Source organism: Sander vitreus, chromosome 1 (assembly GCF_031162955.1).
Source record: "Sander vitreus isolate 19-12246 chromosome 1, sanVit1, whole genome shotgun sequence".
NCBI lineage: Eukaryota > Metazoa > Chordata > Actinopteri > Perciformes > Percidae > Sander > Sander vitreus.
Genome location: NC_135855.1, coordinates 8,846,175 through 8,867,814, shown reverse-complemented (window position 1 = coordinate 8,867,814; position 21,640 = coordinate 8,846,175). Strand labels below are relative to the sequence as shown.

The following is a 21,640-nucleotide window of genomic DNA, read 5'->3' as shown; positions in this document are numbered from 1 at the left end:
AATGTATTTGGCGCTGTGGCGCTAGAGAACTCACACTGACTAATTATACGTTATGTTGCTGTATGTATGTGTAAACCACACAATGAACATTTCATGTAAATCGGTCACATAAGGCTGACTTCCTGTTTCCAGCAGGTGGCTCTATAATCGTAAATCATTATGGATGTGATGTCTCCAGGCCTGGACACTTATGCATGTGAAGTTTCAGGCAGATTGGACTAAAGCTGAAAATCTTTGCTGACGGGGTTCGGTCTTAATTTCTATTATTTTACACAGGCTCGGGCCGGGCTCGGGCTTTATGGGATTATTTTTGTGACTTTAATTCCAAGCAAAACTTCTCAAGTATCAAACAAAAATCACTAACTCAAGCAAAAAAATGTTCACCTCAAAGGTAAAACTTAATACTTGCAAACAAAACATTTGTGTAGTCGTAAACTATTGGTCTTTTATTCGTTTCATAATATGTCCCTTTGTTTACAGTTCCCTCTGCTTCTTTCTCAATGATCAAGTCTTTTGCTCTCTCCATCATGTTTGCAGTTTCGCTCCCAGCTTTCTCGTTTGTGCTTCTAAACTCTTTGCTTACAATTGACCCTTCGCTAAGCCCCGCCCTCCTTAGTTACTATTGCTACGCCTGACAAGCTTTCGTGCCTGGCACGTCTGTTACAGTATGTATGCACCGGTGTCAGACATTCCCAAGGAGATAATTAGTAATTTTTGGCGAACAGGTGAAATATCTGAGAGAGCAAGACAAAAGGGACTGCAGTATGCATTCGAGGGATATATCCACGACATAATATGCAACCAAATAGAGAATAATTTCATCAAAATTGAAGCTAAAGCCTATAGGCCATGCAATAATGTGAGCCGCCTCATACGCTGACCATTCAAATGGGAAACGCACAAATTGAGGAACACCTACGTTCATGTACAGCAGGGTAAGTGACATTTGAAAATCTAATAATTACAAATCAAACAGCTTATCCATAAATCTTGTGGAATAAACACAAGACATTAGCTTGAACACTTTGCAATGATAACATTCTCCTGCTTATATTTTTAGCGATTAACAAAATGCTGAAATATATTTTAAAGTATGTCAGTGAGCCGCCGTCTTGCCTTTAATCATCTTAAGGATGGGTTAATAACAGATGTGTACCCACTCGATCGCTCTCTGGGACGTTTTCATGCTAATCTAATGTGTTTGGAGCTTGAAACAAGCTAGCGCGGACCGCTGATTAGCTTACAATGCTAGTATTCGGGGGACAGGGAAAGTAAAAATAAATCGCTTATTATACCACTAAAAAGGCTCAAAATATTACCACACTTCAACGGTAGCATAATGATGGTCCCTAAATGTTAACCGAAGCATTGAGAACTTTGTAAGTGTAGAGACAGTTTGTTAAAAAGATAGTTTAGAAAGACCGTAGCTCCAAAGACGGCGGCCGCCTGTATACGAGAACGCGACTGTATTTATAATCTCTTTTTAATAAACTGTCTGTACACTTACAAAGTTCTCAATGCTTAGGTTAACATTTAGGGACCCTCACTATGCTACCGTTTAAGTGTGGTGATATTTTGAGCCTTTATAGTGGTATTTAAAGAGATTTGTTTTTACTTTCCCTGTGGCCCGAATACTAGCGTCGTAAGCTAATCAGCGGTCCGCGCTAGCTTGTTTCAAGCTCCAAACACATTCGATTAGCATGAAAACATGTCCTAGAGAGCGATCGAGTGGGTACACATCTGTTATTTAACCCCTAGGTTCGTTTTGCGCCGGAATGGTCCTTTATTTTCATCATTATTTCCAAGCACAATGCTGTGCAGAGTTAGTTAGCTAGCTAGCTAACATTAGCATGTTTTTGCCTTGGAGCAAACGTACTTGTTTTTGTTAATACTGTCGACATTTAGCTAGTTGTGAATGGGGCCTCCCACACTGCTTGATCCACGTCCGGCCTTTCTCCCCTTGGGTTTTAGGTTTCGGGAAGGGAAAAAATTCCACCACCCCGTCCAAACTTTTAGCATACCGGGTATCGGATTTGCACAACGCTTCGGCGTATGCCGTTTCCCTCGCTCGAAAGCTTGACAGACCTCCCGCGCCTAGTTACGGTTGCTTAGCCTACGATTGGCCTGTGGCGGTTTTCGGGCGTGGCTTAGCGAAGGGTAAATTCTGGCACAGACAGCTCGTGTGGGCGGGTCTTACAGGGGTGCGTCCCCATTGGCTAATGAGTTTTTGGAGTGAGTTTGAGTGACATCTCAGTGCCTGTGACGTTAGTGTAGCTAACGTTAGAGTTTGGAGGACACAATCCACTCCACAGGCGGATTACTACAAGATTAATAAATTGTAAGTATTGATCATATATATTGTCTGTTATGTATGTTGCAAGCATGGTTACTAGACGTTTCTTGTTTTGTTGTGTTAAAGGACAATTCCGGCGCAAAACAAACCTAGGGGTTAACAGGTGTGTACCCACTCTGTCGCTCTCTAGGACATGTTTTCATGCTAATTGAATGTGTTTGTAGCTTACAACGCTAGTAAACTGTACACTTACAATGTTCTCAATGTTAACCTTTAGGGACCTTCAGTATGCTACCGTTGAAGTTTGGTGATATTTTGAGCCTTTTTAGTGGTATAAATAGCGATTTGTTTTTACTTTCCCTGTGCCCCAAATACTAGTTGTAAGCTAATCAGCAGTCCGCGCTAGCTTCTTTCAAGCTACAAACACATTCGATTAGCATAAAAACATGTCCCAGAGAGCGATTGAGTGGGTACACATCTGTTAATAACCCCTAGGTTCGTTTTGCGCCGGAATTGTCCTTTTAAGTAACTAGCTAGCTAGTAAAGCTGTGTAAGTTGGCATTTAACGTTAGCTAACTGCTAACGTTATCTAAACAAATGCTAGCCAAGCCAAGTAACTTTGGCTTACTGTAGCTACGTTACTGAGCTAATTTGCCATGGGAATAATGTAGGCTTAGTGAGGCCTTACTCAATGGAGCTGTATTAATTATCGTCTTCTCTCTGTAGAGACCTGCAGGACCCGAGCAGAGCTACGATGCTGTCCCAGATAGGTCAGTAACGTAGCTATATGGTCTATTATGACAAATTATTATCCAGCTAGGGTATTGGTTAAGTTGTACAATGTAGAAGCTGTGAATACAATGTATTCTATCTAGAGGTTGACACATATATTAGATAATGTTCCATCTGTACACACTGTTTCTTCTTTTATTGCACTGCTGCAAGATGGCGATAACTGACATATTTTTGTATATTTTAACGCTGTAAATTTCAACAATATTTAGAATTAATGCATATTGTTACTACTGTCCAAACTATGCACTTTAACTAACACACCAGGCCCTTGACAAATACTTTGCTTAGTGATCATTATTGTTTTTTAGTGATGTGCATGGCTGATGAAGCACAGGTCCTGGTGGCTGCCCTGGGCCACCTTGGCAGATTACCCAAGGGAAAAGCAGATGGATCATTTGAGTAAATTCAACATGAAGCCATATTATATTTTACACATGTATTCAACATGGAGGTAGGAATCTAGAAAGTGTGATCAATAATATTCCAGAAATAAGTGTTCCAGTAGTGATTATGAAAGCTAGAAAACATTTTCCTAGAGTAGGGTGACCAGACATCTGTCATGTCAGGCTGTCCCCGGAAATGTCCCCGTTTTTCACTGTAACTGATAGACCCGAGAAATGAAATAGTCGTGCACCCTACACACGGAGGCTCAAGACACCCAGTGCAAGCGCTGCTCAGAGCTCAGAGATGTTCTAGAATGCCCATTTTACGATGCTAAAATTACTGTTTATTTACAGTAATGGTGGGTTTAGCGAATGCAATTTCGCAGACTTTTTATGTTTTAAAAAATGATCTTACTCTTTACATACATGAAAATCACTCACCTTTCGGCGAAATTCGCTGTTTTGAAACCAAAATAGGTGACCTACGTGAATCGTGTAGATTCAATGACAAAATGTTTAAGGGGGGTGGGGTAGGTACCAGAGATTCGCATATGGCACGCACACCTGTTCGCAGGTCACTGAATACTGGATGTATTAAGAGAACGGTGCGTGCCAGAATTCAATAATTTTAATATTTTCTGGTATATCTAAGTTACCCAGGAGCTCTGTTGACATAGGCTTAGCTAACGTTAGCTACAGCTTGATGAATTGAGTCATTGAACACAGCAGGAGGGAACGCAACGTTAGCCAGCTAAAGCTCCGGTGGAAAATTATTAGCTGACGCTACCGTTAACGTTAGCCTAACGTTAGCTAGATATTGTTACTAAAGTTAGCTGCTAGCTTGTATAGCTAACGGTAAATCACAAAAAAGAAACACTGGTTAATGTTAGTGCTTCTTTCTAAAATTTGTTTTTCCAGGACGTGTGGACAGCCATGCAGCTCTTCAGAAGGGAGTATGTGAAGTTCGGGGAGGTGGACAGAACACTATGCAAGAACATCAACTCTGCAGCAGCCACATACAAACACCAGCAGAAGATGAATCAGAAAGAAAAGCAGCAGCAGAGCAAGTATGGCTCCCAAGCATCTGGCAGTGCTCAGCAGGCCAAGAAACAGATTGCTGAAGGAGAGAAAAGGGCGAGGCTGAGACATGTGGCAAAACAGCGAAAGCGGGCCATGGAGACACTGGTGGTCCAGGCAAAGAAGAAAAAATGAGATCTGGTTCTCATTGGACATTGTATTGGCTGTCAATCATGATGGAAGAGTAGACAAGTTAAGTTACAGCATGTCCACCATCTCTTGTGGGGCATTAAGCCATTTGTGGTGCCCTTACCACATTGTGCCTCATATACTGTAAATGTTAGACCCAGTGACAGGCTGGCATGAAATGGCTTGCATAATACTTAGTAAGGAGGCCATAATATTTTTGACTCATGGCTGAAGTTCAGTTTCTCCAGCTCTCCCCAGGTTGGCAAAAAATGCATCTCAAAATGCATCAGATTGATGCTTTAAAATATGGAATATTTCAACATTTTCTTCCAGGGGTAGTAATATCCTTCTCACCTTTTTCACCCCTGACCCGTTTTCATGCTCATCTTTAACAGAAAGGTTGACCTCTTTAGAAATCCTTTCCATAATGTTGTCAGACACTTACAATATTAATCTGAGCCTGTCAGTGGCAAAACGAGCACTTTTATGAACGTTGTTTCGCCGTTGCCAACTGCAGCGATCTCGTTTAATACTGGACCAATGTCAAAGGAAAATATTTCCTTAATAGTTTTAATTTTATCCGATACTCAATGAGCTGTTGCAGAAACAAGCCCAGCCTGAAGCTATAAAGCAAAAGCTGTCAGATAAATGTAGTGCAGTAAACATTACAACATTTCCCTCTGAGGTGTAGTGGAGTACAAGTATCAAGTAGCAGCAGGGGCGATTCTAGGATGAGACCTTTAGGGGGGCTCAGCCCCTAATGAGAATGTGACACGGATATAGTGCATACAAAAGTGTTAATCTGTGCCATGAAATTACCCATTTCTTCACAACCACACTCCTGCTCTCCCTCTGACAGAGACTCAGCCAAAGGACCAAAATTATAATGTATTCTCATGTAAACTATTTCTGTCAGCACAGACTTTTTTGTAAATTGCTTAGCCAATGTATCCCACCATAATGGTTATTATCTTGCCAGATTCCAGACAATCCCACTTACTACAAAAATATGAAGAAAAAACTATTCCACCTGTGTGTGCATGGTTATAATTCGGAAGTGCAAAATAGTTCAGGCTACAGCACAAATATTTCCATCCATAGATAAGAATAATCAAGTCTAACCTCTGAATTTCTTTTCAAAGTGCACCAGATTGATGCATTTAAACGTTAAAATAGACACAATTTTCTTACAGGGGAGCATGCCCATGGACCCCCCTAGGGGGTTGTGCCCCAGTGCAGCTCTAGGTCTAGTGATGCCCCTGGGGCAGTGTCCCCGTTGTAAGTTTTACAAAGATAAAAACGTTACCTTTCTTGGAGGTATTTATGCTTCAGAGTTGAAAATGTCCTCGGATTTTGTCTCAGAAATCTGGTCAACTTAATCTAAAGGAAATCATACAGCCCTGACGTCAGTCCCAGCAACAACAGAGGATTGCAATTTCCCTGAACACATGCAAGCATTAGGATCAGCATGAACATAATATAAATATGTGCTTACTAATAAAGTGAGAGAAGTTACGTTTACGTTTAAATTAATCCACAGATTCTAACCAGCAGAGTGTGTACTTAGAAGGTAGGATATAAACCAAATATTGAATCTCAATGCTCTTTCTATAAAAGCTTAGATGGAAATATTTCCCATTAGTTTTGGAAATGTTCTTACACAGAGAAATTCTTGTCGGGTGTCCTTGAGTTTATCCAAACCTATTTTACTGCAGATCTCTCTTTTTGTTTTAAGGATGTTTTCCTTGGTGTGGTAGAGCTTAAGACGGACATGGAAGGACATTTTTTTTTTTTAAATAATGAATCTTTTACTGTATTTCTTTTGCTAAACATCACATCCATAAATTGAAACTGAGAGAAAAAATGTTCCCCAAGTTTAGAGTTGTGTATCGACTTTAGCAGGCATTCACGTGCATTTTCCAACTCGGAAACTCGCTCGATGTGTCCGAGACCACATGAACGCAGCAAGCAAAAATACACAATAAGACCCATTCTGCAGCACCTTTCTATTTACAGAATTCTATTTACCTTACTTTATATTTTTTATCCCTATAATTCAACTGTGCTATTATGTGTCAGATTCTTATTTTGCTTTAATTTGGTCCATATTCTTTCATTAGCCTAATACATATAATGAGTATGAGGGAGCTCGAGATTTACTCCAGATTTTCTGATGATACTGCCATTGTTGGGAGGGTATCAGAGGAGAATGATCAGGAATCAGGAGGTCATCGGGGACTTTGTCAACTGGTGTGAGTCAAACCACCTTCACATCAACGCCGGCAAGACAAAGGAGATGGTGGTTAACTTTCGCAGGAGGGCGCCTGGTACTACACCGGTGAACATCCAGGGTGTCGACATTGACATGGTGGAGACATACAAATACCTTGGTGTTCACCTCAACAATAAACTGGACTGTCCAAACACACAGACGTCTCCACCTACTGAGGAGGCTGAGGTCCTTTGGTGTGTGCAGGACTCTGTGGTGGCGTCGGCTATCTTTTATGCAGTAGCCTGCTGGGGAGCTGGGACCACAGAAAGGGACAGGAAAAGACTAAACAGACTGGTGAAGAGGGCTAGCTCTATTCTGGTCTGTCCTCTGGACACCATAGAGGAGGTTGGGGAGAGGAGGATGTTAGCCAGGCTGGCATCAATCATGGGCAACACCTCTCACCCCCTATATGAGACTGTGAGTTCCCTGAGCAGCTCCTTCAGCAGCAGACTGCTGCACCCTCAGTTCAAGAAGGAGCGCTACCGCAGGTCCTTCATTCCAGCAGCAGTCAGACTCTTTATTGCAATATCATACAGTAGCACTGCTAGCTGTTTCTGCAATATGAGCCATCTCTGGACAATATTCTGCACTATGCATATTTATTTATTTATCACTCTTTGGTACCTCCAACTGTGCAATATGTCATATCTATTCACCAGCATCTTACTCATCTGTATATGTGTATATATACTGTCTGTTTATATAAGGGTGTTTATTGTGTAAAAATGTCTGTTTTTTATTATTATAACTGATTCTATTTTCGTTTTTTTTCTCCTATGTCTACTTAATGTGTATTTGTGTTATTCTGATGTGTGTACATTGTTTTTCTTTTTTCTTTTGAGCTGCTGTAACACAGGAATTTCCCCAGTGTGGGATTAATAAAGTCTATCTTATCTTATTTTCATTGCCAATGTCTGCTTCTTGGGATTGTGCACATTAAGTTACAATACAGCATGGCTTTTATTGCCTCCACCCCATCCATTATGTTGAGCATGGAACTGATTATGAAACATCAATATCACGCATTTTAAATGAATTTACCACAATTTTTCCAAAATATGTTCTTCCATCTGGTAACCTCGCAACCACAGAGCGTCACAGCATTGAGCGACGTGTTGCATTCACTGACAAATGTAAAAAGAAAAATCAAAAGAAAAGAGCCTTTGTTAGGGAATGCATACTTTGTTAAAAGTGGGAAGTGTCATACGATTTTTGGTGGTCGCTGTTTTCTAGCAGTATTTATCTAAAAACTAAATAACACTGTAACTGGCAAGTAGGCTACAAGCTATTTAAACTGCCTATGGCTACAAAATAAAGTCGTAGGATAGATATCGTTTTTACCATGTTCTCTGAATGCAGCACCTATGTTAGCTAGGGGGCGTCATAGTGGGCGTGGCTAATTTGGCTCATCAACTTCCGGGAAAACAGCGTGAGTAGAGAATGTCCACATGTCTTTAAAATATGTGCTTATTCTGACAATACTGTTGTATTTTACTCGACACAGCAGCGTAGCGCGTTACAGTGGTATTATGTGTATACTCTAGAAGCCAGGTTAGGTATTATTATTTCTGGGAGAAGTTTGCTTTAGGTTAGCCACAGAGTTAGCAGATATCACCTGTCACAATTCACAGAGAAACCCCACTGTCAGTACCTAATGCCCAGAACCCTTTGTGTTCATTGTACTCACGTTAACAAATACACGTTTTAAAACTGTTGAAACCCTTCGGTACAACCACACCGCGCTGCCAACGCTAGCCAACTTTATAGCCAGTAAGCCTGCACTGTAACATAGCTTCATGCAACGTAACGTTACTGTAACGTAGACTGTGTTGCTGTCCTTTCACCGTAATTTAACCCTGCTATATTAGTAAGAAATTAGCAGTTTACGCTACCAGCCTGTACGTTTCGTGTTGCCATTTGTTTTAGGTGTTCGCCATGGGACACACCAGCCTGGATAAGATTATTGCACTGCAGAGAAACCCTGCCAACATTAGAAACCTTTGCATTCTGGCACATGTTGACCATGGTGAGTTCATTGTCTGTATCAGCAACAGCGAGCCCTAACATTTGCTCAGTTATTTACTGTACATGGTGGAGAGGGGGGGGGTCGACGACCAATTATCGGCCTGCCCGATTATTGTGGCCGATATTTGGCAATTTGGTGTTGCTATAACCGAAAATGTTAATTAACTATAAAGTGCGCTACAGCTCTGTAAGCAGTCTCCAACTCCTGTTAAAACTTCAAGAAGCTATTTTTGTTTTTATTTATTCTTTATTTTCTTAATGTGTATGTTTAAAGTTTAATTTTTATAAAATAATTGCTTAAAGCATTTATTACTTATGTGTTGGAGTTTGTACCATTCCAAAATGTTAATTTTGATTCAAAAAATTGATTGATTTTTACTGTAAATGCATACTGCATCGGTTCCAAATCTTGGTTGTCGGTTCCATAAACTACTAATAATTGGTATCGGTATTGGCCCGGAAAAAACAGTATCGGTCGATCCATAGTACATGGCAAAGCCATATTCCTTTTAATATGTACTCGACTTGGTATTTACTTGCTTGACGGGCTCAGTACTTCTCTGTAGTAAATTTGGAATAGAAAGTAACACATATTTACATAAATGTCCACTTTAATAACTTCAGTTCTCAGTTGCCAAATCATACAGTAGCAACCACTGAGTGCTAACTAACTGCTTAAAATATACGGAGGTATAAATAGCTATTGTGCAACATACACTTTATGACAAAAACAGCATTTTTACTTATTGTTATATAAATACATTTAAAATTCCGAGTGATTTGATCTATGAATACAATTATCACAGCATAATTATCTCCAAAAACTATTCGAAATCTGATTCCATCAATTTTTTATTAAAGCAACACTAGAGAACATTTCCCACTTTGGTCCCCCTACAGGTTGGAAGCGGAATTGTCCATTACATTACATTATGCAAGTTTGCCAGATCGGGTAGCGTGAGCTAAAGTTCTAATGAGACAACCTGTAGGGGGACCGAAACGGGAAAAGTTCTCTAGTGTTGCTTTAATTATAAATTCTATTTTCAGTTTGTTGATTTTTTGTATATAAAATGTCAAAGTATTACAAAACAGTTATACAGTCAATTCTAAGATATTCAACTTAAAATGATATATAAAAAAAATAGAAAAGCAGTGAGTCTTCAGATTTTAAGATCAATCAAAGGTTATTCTTGTCGAAAAATTAAATGTTCTTTGCATCTTTGCAGGCAAAACTACTCTGGCTGACTGCTTGGTGGCAAGTAATGGTATCATATCAACTCGGCTGGCTGGGAAGGTAAGTGGCTTTATTCGCTACAGAGATCTTCTTTTGTCATTTGTCACTATTTGTGCTTATTTGTGGTGTGTTAATGTACCAGCTGAGGTATCTGGACAGCCGGGAGGATGAACAGATCAGAGGAATCACCATGAAGTCCAGTGCCATCTCCCTGCATTACAGAAATGGTAAGCAAGGTTTTGCCATCAGCCTCTGTTGTAACTTCAGTGGAATACGTGGACATGGTGGCAAGTCATTTCATTCATTCATTTTGTCCAGTTATCTACAGGACCAAGAGAATTATGCCATAAAGAAGACAAAAACAGTGCATCAAATTGTTTGATGGTGAATTTAGCATATACTATTTATCGGAATCAGAAAAGTGTTTATTGCCACAGTAAGCTACTGTGGGGGTCCGGGGTAGGGGTGCAGCGGATCACAAAACTCACGGTTCAAATCGGATCGCGGTTTTGAGTCACAGAATGGATACATTTTCGGATCAGCACAAAAATTTGTGGAATTTAAATGATTTATTAAAATGTAATATCAATATATTTTCACAATAATAATTCATTTCACTATTAAATTGCTGCTATACGACAAAAACAGATGAGAAAGGGGTATTTTACAATACCTTTGAATGCACTACGAGGTTTGCCACCATTAAACGCACCATTTAGTTCTGTCTGTGTTGTTTTGTCGACAACAGCAGTGACCAAGTGCTAGTTTGTGTCTAGCAGCAGACTGTTGTACGTCCTGGTGTTGGAATCTTCTACAGTGAAATACAGTCACACTTTTACACCGTTTAGCTGTCAGCATTTTAACCGTGTTTAATCCAGCTACTAGCTAACGGTAGGCTAATGTTACCTGCTACCAAGCGGAAAGTTAGTGTTAACTAGCGTCACATGCAACGATGCTTCTGTTGCCTGTAACGTCGATTTGGAGCATCGGAGAGCAACACAGGCATTTAAGTGGAACTGATATGAGGCAGCAAAATCAACGTTGCTATTCCGTCCGGTAGATACCAGTCGTTTAGGCACTGGTGCTGTATTAGCACCGGGGTTCGGTACCCAACCCTGGCTCTAAGTCCGCTATTCTCAGGTAACTTTCCTACCAACTGCCGCTGAAACGATGGAGCTCTCTAGCCGGCGTCTGTACTTGGCTCAAAGCCCCCTATTCTCGCGTTACTCAACTACCAACTGCCGCTGATGCGACCGAGCTGTAGCCGTCTCTATCAACTGCTTTTAAAGCATAACTCTCGCCAAAATGCAACCTAGGGTCTTTTTTGTGAATGTACCCGAGTCAAACTTTCGTTTAAAAGCATATTTAGGACGGAAGCATCACTTTTAAGATTTACCGTATCTTAATTTTTCGGTCAAATGGCCTTTTGAATTTTGATAGCCTCAAAATAGCTATTTTTAAAACACTAAGAAGGCTCGACACAACATGAAACTTTGCTCGAAGTATGACCAGGGTGTCTACACATGAACTCGAGCATTGAGAACATTGTTTGTGTACACAGAGTTTACTAAAAAAGGTTTTGAGCAACTCACATTAGCAGTTGTTGTTTACGCTATCCGCCATTTTCCCCGTCAAAAATAGGCGATCTCAGAATGCGAATGAACGGACTCCATAGGAGGAAATGTCATTCTTATATGAGGCTCCTTTTTCAACTACAAGGTCAGTATTGTTTTTCACTAACGACAAAACAACAAATTATCCGTGCATTTATATGGAACTAAGCTTTAGGAGCTTTTCATCTTTACTCTCCTCCCTCGACTATTTTTGACTGGCTTGATAGACGGCGACCGGAAGAACAACGGCTACAGTGAGTTGCTCAAAACCTTTCCTTTTAGTAAACTCTGTGTACACAAACAAGGTTCTCAATACTCGAGTTCATGTGTAGAGACCCTGGTCATACTTCAAGCAAAGTTTCATGTTGTGTCGAGCCTTCTTAGTGTTTTAAAAATAGCTATTTTGAGGCTAGCATAAAAGTGCCCCTAGGACTCCCATTCAAAAGCGAGAATACGGTAAATACGGTAAATCTTAAAAGTGACGGTTCCGTCCTAAATATGCTTTTAAACTAAAGTTTGACTCGGGTACATTCACAAAAAGACCCTAGGTTGCATTTTGGCGAGAGTTACACTTTAAAAGCAGTTGAAAGAGACGGCTACAGCTTGATCGCATCAGCGGCAGTTGGTAGTTGCCTGTATCTTTTCACGACAACCCTCCATAGAGATTTATCAGCCTACTTTAAGTAACAGCGACAGTAAAAATGTATTTCACACTATTATTATGGTTAAACTTTGCAATTAAACCGTGGCTCACATACATTCCGAACCGTGAGTGTTGATCCGTAAGGACCACAGATCAACTATAGTCCGTTACACCACTAGTCAGGGGCCTTGTTGGTGAGGCTGACTGCAGAGGGTAAGACATTTTTATTGTTGAGTGTATATATTTAATAGAAAGGCGATCCTTGGTTGAAGACTCTGTCCTTTATTATGCTCTACCTAATGTAAAAAAAATTCCAATTGTAACCATAAAGTGGTCTTTAGCAACACATCTTTGACTCATATTACTTTAAAACTATTGTCTCTCATGAATTAGCATAGGTCGCTACTGATTATTGTTGGAAGACAGGGCTCAACGTTAAGATTTTTTTTTATCAGTTATCAAATAATGACAAAGACTCAAGTGAAGTACATGTTCCTTTGAATAATGATCCACTTTTACCTACCTCAGACTCAAACTTGCGACAAACCTCGCAAAAACATTGTAGACAACTAGGGCTGTGACGATATGCTTTTGTCCCGATTCAATTCTTTAACGATACATGGGTGCTGATTGGATTTGTATTGTGATTCTAGAAGTATTGCGATTCGATAGTATTGAGTGTTGCGATTTTCTTTTCCTCCTTTAACAAAAACAAAGGTTGAATAACACACTTCCAGAGACAATACATCATGAGCCATTTCTAAAACTAATTGTTTTCTAAAATAATAATAATATGCATAATCACATGTCAGTTAGTCAGTCTGACATTTATTTAATTTGTGAAGAAGAACATAAGGATTTTATGCTTTCGGTCAGAAAACGGATATGATGTAGTTGCTGTCCGTGGTACTGTAAAAACAGAAACTATTTAGGTGAATTATTGTTAAAAAAATAAATAACAAATATTAATTCTAGTCATAAATCTAGTTTCTGCTATATGCATGTAGCAGCGGCGCACCGCCGCTCCTTCAGCTGTTAATGAAATATGGCGAGTGGATTGTGCCAAGGATAACCTAACGAAGGAGACTGTCTGGTGACTCTAACGTGTGGATTGACTACACCGCCGCCAGTGTACATCGTAGTTGATAAGTACGCCGCCACACCTAAGCGTCGTCGCCAGACGTGCCCCCCAATGTATTGAGTGAATTCAAGTCAATCAATAGGCCTATAGTAAGCCTATGATACAGCCTTTAGGTTTAAATGTATTTCAATTAATTCAATACATGTTCCAGGCCCTTTATCCATTATACAAGTTGCTCTAAAAGTGCTGACAGTATAAAATAATATGATAAATTAAATTGTAATACTTAGGTGCAATAATCAGCTTATGTGACCTGCACTGTTGGAAGAATGCATTGTAACTCTAACATTGATTGAACATTGGCGCCATCTACTGGATCATTTACACTAGTGTTTATTAGCTTCATAGATCTGTTTACATGTAACTTTATGTATGTATGTGTATATGTATGCATGTATACACTTTATTATATACAACTTATATCTGTACATAGTAGTCAAATGTTCATGTTTAACGTTACCTTATTCATCTTTGTTTTTAGCCGTAACGTTATGTCTGTTTCTGTGTTGAAAGCAACACAAAGCCAGACTCAAACTCCCTTCTGTTTACACTTACTTGGCCAATAAAGCAGTTTCCGATAAACAATATGAAATATACTGTAAGTTCTTTATTTATTAAGTATATTTGCAGATACCCCCAATTAAAAAAAATCCGATTTGAGTCAAAGGCACCAAGATCTCAATGCATGGGCTGGCACTATCTAGTTGGCAATAACCCAGCCAAATCACTGACTTATTTATTCCGTAATGGGTAAATGTCACTCAAGCACCTTCATATTTGTTTTAACGTTAGGAGAATACCCTTAATAGTTGATTTGTTCGTATTTTTTGAGTGAGACAGTTGATGATTGTTGTTGATTTTGGTTAAATATGCCGAATTGCTATTTTATTTATGATTGTTGTTCAGACGGCTTAGCTAAGGTAGCTAATGCTTGCGGCATCTGTCTCTTGTTGCCATGGAGACATTCCGAGTGTCCATTCAGCAGTTTAATACTGTTTTATAAGCATGATATATTATTAGCCACACATTATGACTAACACATAAGCACCAGAAAGTAAGCAAAAAACACTAACAAAATGTGAATCTAAACAATGAGAATATACTGTAGCCTACTCTAGTTATCAATATTAGGGGATAAGTCACACTGACGACCTACATAGTTCAGACGTCTTTAGATAGTTAAGGCGTGTGTTTCACACGTTTGTAAGGCGACGTACTTAGTTTAGACGTCTTTAGTAGGCGTAAATTTGATGGGAATTCTAACATAAGCCGTCGCCGTCGGAAAATGTTTCTGACATGCATCGCCGCCTACTCGCCGCTGGTTTCTCGTCTGCAATTCCTATTAAATCGATTCAAAATTCACACACGGTTTGGCGACGACGGGGAGGGTAGCCTGCTCCTTGCAGCCTGCTCCTAGTTATCCTTTGAATGGCAGTATCCACTCGCCATAAATGAAATGTCATAGAGTCGTAATTATACACGGCCCTGCAGAGCCGTCTGCTCTACCAATCTCAGGCGAACAGTCAGCCACTCTCTCTCCCCTCTGAGGCTGAACAACTGGAACATGAAAACTGCACTGACGCAGGTCCCGTGAAATATGACAGCAACAGTTTATTGAAAAATAGCGTTGGGCACACTGAATTTGATAAATTTACTGTTTATCAGACCCCAGATGAGACAAGAAGCTAACGTTAGCAAACGCTGCGGTCCCTCTGCCTCTGAAGGACCGCTGCAGGAGACATTGTATTCCCCCGACACGCTGTATTAACGTTACTGTTTAAAACGCTTTCCAGGTTAGTTGGGATGCATACCCCTCAAAACCAACATTAAAAACGTAGTAATGTTCCCTCAGCGTTTAGCTTTGTTGCAAAACTCTGTGTAAATGAGTGGTGACGTCAAATCATCTGTTTCAGGTAACGGCACCCAGGGTATGGTCTATTTTCTGGATTATTCCGAGGTAACTGTCGGTAGCTAACGTTAGCAGATAAGCCCGGTGACAGCAACGGTATTGTTCATATTTATGCACAATGACAAATAAAGCAAACTTGCTAAAAAAGGAACTACACGCTGTTTTCAGGTAACGTTACTGTTGACGTTCAAACAGCGAGCGCTTGTTTAGCCTGGCTGGACATGTGGCAGATGAGAGAAGAAACAGACTATCTGGTGACAAAGCAGAAATGTTTTGTTTGCGAAGAAAAACGTGCCATTGATGTACAAGTGATTGCAATATGCCTGTGTGTGTGTTTTGAGAAATATCTTTATACTGCAAGGCTATATTTATTTTATTTTTATTTGTTATTTATATATTATTTTATTGCCATTACCTGTTTTCCCTGTTTTCATACAGAAGTTTAGTTTGCTAAATATATCACATTTTTTTAGTTGGATATTGGATGTGAAAAGAAGGAAATGGTTCTTCCATAACATTGTGCTTTAGATGTGTGTGAATTTCCCACACCAGGAGCAATTTATATATTTCTATTTTATAGCGATCGATTATCTGTTCAAAAATGTTCTATGTTCTGTGCAAAATGTAAAATGTTCTATTAAAGAAAAGATAGAAAATAAATATTTGTGGGTGCTGTAAAGTGATTAGAAAAAATGAAATCGGAATCGTCTAAAATCAGTATCGGCAGGTCAAACTCAATGAAAAATCGGAAATCAGAATCGGCCTAGAAAATTGTAATTGGTGCATCTCTAGTTAGGTTGATCCTTTTTTTCTGTTTGTGGTGCTTTTTTTTCAGCATTTCACAGTCATTCGGCTTAGGTGCTGACAAAAACGGCTTGGGTGCTGCACCTAAGACTTATAATGACGGGGAAAACCCTGCTTTACATTAAAAGCTGATAAATACTCTGCTGATTAAGCATGGGGATTTTGAGGAGAAGACTCTGAATAGTGTCTGTGTGCCTTTTGTCCCCTCAGGAGATCAGGACTACCTACTAAATCTGATCGACTCTCCTGGTCACATCGACTTCTCCTCAGAGGTTTCCACTGCTGTCCGCCTGTGTGACGGGGCCATTATAGTTGTTGATGCTGTGGAGGGAGTGTGTCCTCAGGTAAACATCACCGTTGACTTAATGTCTCATGCTGTATGTTAGTTTTTAAAGAAAACACATATTTACTACAGATCCACAGTCTTTCCTGTGAACACACCAAGTCTGTCCTTAGACTTACTTTTGTGTCCTTTCTCCAGTATATTGGATTGGATTTGATATGTAAAATGAAACACTAACTGTGAGGTTAGGGTGCTGACTGTTAATCAGCGCCTCTGCCTTCTCCTGGTGCTCCTTATGGCATGAGGAAAACAACCAATTAGAGCCGAGGAGCCGAGAAAGTTGGGCCAGTGGACGGTGCATGGCTTTGGCTCGACTTGGTCACAGACTCTCTCATTTTACAGCTTAACTCTGACTATGTTTACATGCACATAATATTCCGTTTTTTTGCCGTTATTCCGAAAAAGACGATATTCTGACTAAGCTGTTTACATGGCTAATGAAAGTGAATATTCCACTAATATTTCCTTACATGCAGCGGTTTAAAATAGGAAGTTTTCCTCGGTGGTGGACTTGTTGGACCATGCGAACACAGCGTCCCTCTTTCATTCCTTCAACCAACTTCTTGAAAAGGTCGGCCTTGCAATGTTTGTGCATATCCAAAAACCTGTTGATATCCAAGTCTTTGATAATGTTTAAAAGTAGCTGTGCTTCTGCTTCTTTTCTTTTGGTCATGTATCTCTACTGCAGCCGGACTCACTTGAACTGTTGGCTGGTTGGTTTGTGAACATTGACCATAGCTACGCACAGAGCTGACCATAAGCCGTAAACAGGCCGCTAACCCTGGTTAAGACGCAGATTCTAAATGCGCTGTATACATGTCCAAAGAATGCTTCTAAAACCCGAATGATACCAGCATATCACGTTTTAATCGGAAAATCCTAAGTTTGAAAAAAGGCGTTATTCGGACTATGCTGTTTACATGACCTGAATCATATTTGGAATTAGGGATGCAGCGGTTAACCACTTTCACTATTAAAGGTGTACTATGAGTTCCTGCATGGATGCTGCTCTAAAAGCACCCCCTCCCCCAACCATCTTGTCGGTGATTGGCTGGAACGTGGTTTGTTGTATTTTGGTGCACAGCCTGTGCCCCTAGTGTTTGTTTGACGTTTACGACCCCTGTATTGTCTCCCGAGACCAGGCTTTTTCACAGTGTATTCAGGGGGCTGGCAGCTAGCGGATCAAGGAGAGAAGCCTACAATTTGAGACAAAAATGAAATCGCGCTGAAACCATGCAGGAACTCATAGTGCACCTTTAACCGCGCTTTAAAACGTCACGGTTAATTAATCGTAAAGGCTCCGCTACACCGAGTGTTAACTGACTGCACGTTATATGTAGCAGTGTGTGCCGTTCTTATTAAACCTCCTTGACAACATAAACATTTGTGTTTGCGCACACACACACACACGGCATATCAGACGCCGGTCTGGTCACCGCGAGTATTGACTGTCAGAGTGATGTACGGCTCCCCTTGGTGGGATAACTTACTGCTGCAATTTTTCATCGTTACATAAAGTTAGCAAACACCAGGAAAACACAGAGCAGAGCCAGCCCCTGACCTCACGACAGCTGCTGCTGCTGCAACGGGGAATTTAACCCAAGCTTGCTAGTGATTTTATTTACTAATGTTGTTGTTAAGTGTTTGTTAGCTTGTTAACATTACTAGTTAGCTAACGTTGGCCTGTTTAATGTTAACGGTAATGTTACCGTTAACAGCTAACGAGTCAGGAGCCGACGCTTGCATTTACAGTGAGTGCACTTAAGATAACGTTACGTTAAGAGGCAAAACTCTGCAACAGCTCAAACATGTTATTATGGAACCCACGCAACTTCTAGGCAATTTACAATAGCATTCACACGCTACTATTGGCCAGGCGTCCATGGTTACGCAAGGTAACGTAACCTGATTTGTTCAGGTCCTATCCCCTGACCAATTGGCTATCCTAACCTTAAAACCACTTAAGGTCCCCTATGGGACATAAGGCTTTAAAGAGATCTCTACATCGCATTTATTCCTTGGCAACATGCCTGTGACTAGGCCTGTCACGATAACAAATTTTGCTGGACGATAAATTGTCCCAGAAATTATTGCGATAAACGATAATATTGTCGTTCCGAGACCATTTTCATATAATATAATATAATGATAATGGCATAATAATGCAGGTACACCTTTTCAAAGATCAATACACTTTTATTTCTAAAGAATATTTAACACTGGAACTGGAAGACATTTTAAATATCCACAATATGTCTTTGATCTCCTTTTAGTATGTCGTCTTTCACTCTGTTGTACAGTTGTGGAATGCTGTTTGTGACATGCATATGTTCTTCCAGGCAATTCGTACTGGCTGTCAAATGTTTGCAGCATTCCTTGAGTGTTTGTGCAATAGACTACAGACTCTGTACTACATTTAACAATTATTTAACACTAAATATTAAATTTAAATAATATATAATTAATAAATTAAATCTATCTATATGGCTATCTGCCACATGGCGAGTAAATGTTTGTACCAAAATAGTTCTGTTTTTCAGTCTTCATTTTGGCGAAGGTGCAGCTTCTGCTGCTATGCAGGTCGGAGCTTCACACACACACACACACGCACACACGCAAACGCACACAAACACTGGCACAACTCTGACACACTTTCCGCACTCCATGTCCGCGGACAGCTGTAGGCTTGTACCGTTAATGTTCTGTGCATTGTCGGACACATGCAGCCACTTTCCTGAAACCGCTTGCGAGACTGACAAGTCCACAGCGGCGTGTATGTCCGAGCCTATACTCCACCGCCTCCACCTGCAGGTTTGTGGTTTGGAATGAAAGGGAGAAAACGGGCCGCCGAGTAACACGGCGGATATTGCTCATTATTATTATTATTTTTATTTATTTTTGTTGACGGAGCCTTAACTGCAAAGTGCTGCGGGAAACCCTGCTCCAACTCTCAACTAGTGTTTTCTGTCTCTCTCGCTCTCCGCCTGGAGTCCCGCCCACACATAAAGACCATGCGACTGACAAGAGGGTTCACTCCTCGTTACGCTAAGGAACCGAGAGTGGTCCTCCAGTCTCTTTGGTAGAGAGAGAGAGACAAGGAAAACAAACAAGCATGCAAATGGAAATTATCGCGGACGGAAAAATTATCGAGCTCATTTTTCTTATCATGCGATCAATTGATTTATTGACTATCGTGACAGGCCTTCTAGGCACTTGTAATGACATTTCAAACATGTTTAGAGGCTAAAAACAAGTTTAAAACTTGCCCTGTTTAAGCCTGTTGGGTGCAAAATCTAGCAGGAGGATAACACGGTATAGGAAGCACCGATTGTTTTTGTTTTTCTCGCTACTGATAGCACTCCAAATTTACAAACAACAGAGCTTCGGGTTGAAATCGACCGGAATTCTCCTTTAACTGCAAAGTGCTGCGGGAAACCCTGCTCCAACTCTCAACCCAACTAGCGTTCTCTGTCTCTCTCTCTCTCTCTCTCCGCCAGGAGTCCCGCCTCCCTAGATAAAGACCATGCGACTGACAAGAGGGTTCACTCCTCGTTACGCTAAGGAACTGAGAGTGGTCATCCAGTCTCTTTGGCAGAGAGAGAGAGAGACAAGGAAAACAAACAAGCATGCAAATCCAAATTTTAGAAACACCAGCTAGCAGGGCCGTTTCTAGCTTTTTGAGGTCCCAAAGGACAGCACTGTTGTTGCCAACTTGGCCTTTGGTTTGTGATGTGACTGATTCACCTCTAGTCTCTAATCTTTTCAGATGAATTTAAATGAAAAGGTTGATCATGTAATCATTTTTAAAACATTCAAAACTGTTATTGTGTTATTTCTGTTTCAAAAGGCTGCAATAGTGGCCGGGTTGGTTCAGTGGGTAGAGCAGGCGCACATATAATTAGAGGTTTATGCCTCGACGCAGTGGTCCATGGTTCGAATCCGACCTGTGGCGATTTTCTGCATGTCTTCCCCCTCTCTCTCCCCTTTCTCACCGAGCTGTCTTGTTGAATAAATGCGGAAATTCATGTAATTTCATACATTAGCAGTGAAATTAATTAATGCATAATAATCGTGATTATCTATCCCTAATCCCTATTCAGAATATTGTCATATTCGAAATAATAGTAGATTATTAATGTGAATGTAAACGTACTCAATGAAACGTCTAGCCTGTCTCTGTCCAACAATAACAAAATCCACCTACCAGCTCCTCTAAAGCTCACTAATTAGAATGTTATATCTCATTATTTTCCCCCAAAAAAGTGTTAAAAGTTGCATGTGCGTCTACCTTTAGACCAGCGGTCTCAAACTCAAATTGGCTTGGGGCCACTGCTGGTATTGTCATCTCAAAGGAGAGCCACTTCTACAAGAGTGCCACAAAGAAAATAAATAAATAAATGATTGTGTTGTGTAAATTACTACTACTCTTACTCATCAAAATTACATTTTTGTCCATCGGCCTTGCAAAACTGGGTCACAGTGATTTCTTTTTCTCTTTGCGCATGTGCATTGTGTGCAGACCCAGGCTGTGCTGCGCCAGGCGTGGCTGGAGAACATCAGGCCTGTCCTGGTCATCAACAAGATAGACCGACTCATCCTGGAGCTGAAGCTCACCTCTCAGGAAGCTTACAGCCACCTGCAGAAGATCCTGGAACAGGTGAAAGCTCTCATCTGACTTAGGCCACACTCAGGATATCTTCACTAGATATTTTATATAGAACACTCTCAGCCGCAGTGTTACAGCACTACAAAGAAACCTTCCATGAAATTGTACTTGTTTGTGTTCAGCTGTCTTGAATCGTTTAAGCCATTGTGTATTTTATAGGGTTTGACCAATACTGGTTTATCAAGACCGATACCCATTATTAGAGGTCGACTGATTAATCGCCCGATAGGCAGGCGCATCTGCGGGCAGCCTAGTGTTAAAAACATGAATAGGCGACATTTTTTGAAGCTGCAGCGAGGAGCTGCGGTCTTAG

At 40.5% G+C, this 21,640-nt stretch overlaps 1 protein-coding gene and 1 long non-coding RNA gene across 3 annotated transcripts in view; both read left to right on the top strand.

The window, feature by feature from the left end:
* The first annotated feature begins 6 nt into the window (after positions 1 to 6).
* Positions 7 to 7,830, top strand: LOC144524422 (uncharacterized). The gene is made up of 4 exons (XR_013502607.1): positions 7 to 935; positions 3,020 to 3,063; positions 3,397 to 3,539; positions 4,390 to 7,830. It is a non-coding gene; the product is annotated as an uncharacterized LOC144524422 (long non-coding RNA).
* Positions 7,831 to 8,349: 519 nt separating this feature from the next.
* The window catches only part of efl1 (elongation factor like GTPase 1), a 136,226-nt gene continuing 122,935 nt past the window's right edge, over positions 8,350 to 21,640 (top strand). Inside the window, exons 1-6 of one of the 2 annotated variants that reach the window (XM_078260503.1) lie at positions 8,351 to 8,378; positions 8,876 to 8,975; positions 10,201 to 10,268; positions 10,351 to 10,435; positions 16,529 to 16,662; positions 21,181 to 21,318. In XM_078260503.1, the coding sequence (XP_078116629.1) occupies positions 8,885 to 8,975; positions 10,201 to 10,268; positions 10,351 to 10,435; positions 16,529 to 16,662; positions 21,181 to 21,318 (516 nt within the window). In that variant the 5' untranslated portion in view covers positions 8,351 to 8,378; positions 8,876 to 8,884. Of the gene's footprint in view, positions 8,379 to 8,875; positions 8,976 to 10,200; positions 10,269 to 10,350; positions 10,436 to 16,528; positions 16,663 to 21,180; positions 21,319 to 21,640 lie in introns of both variants that reach the window. The other variant, XM_078260588.1, reaches the window with a different exon arrangement.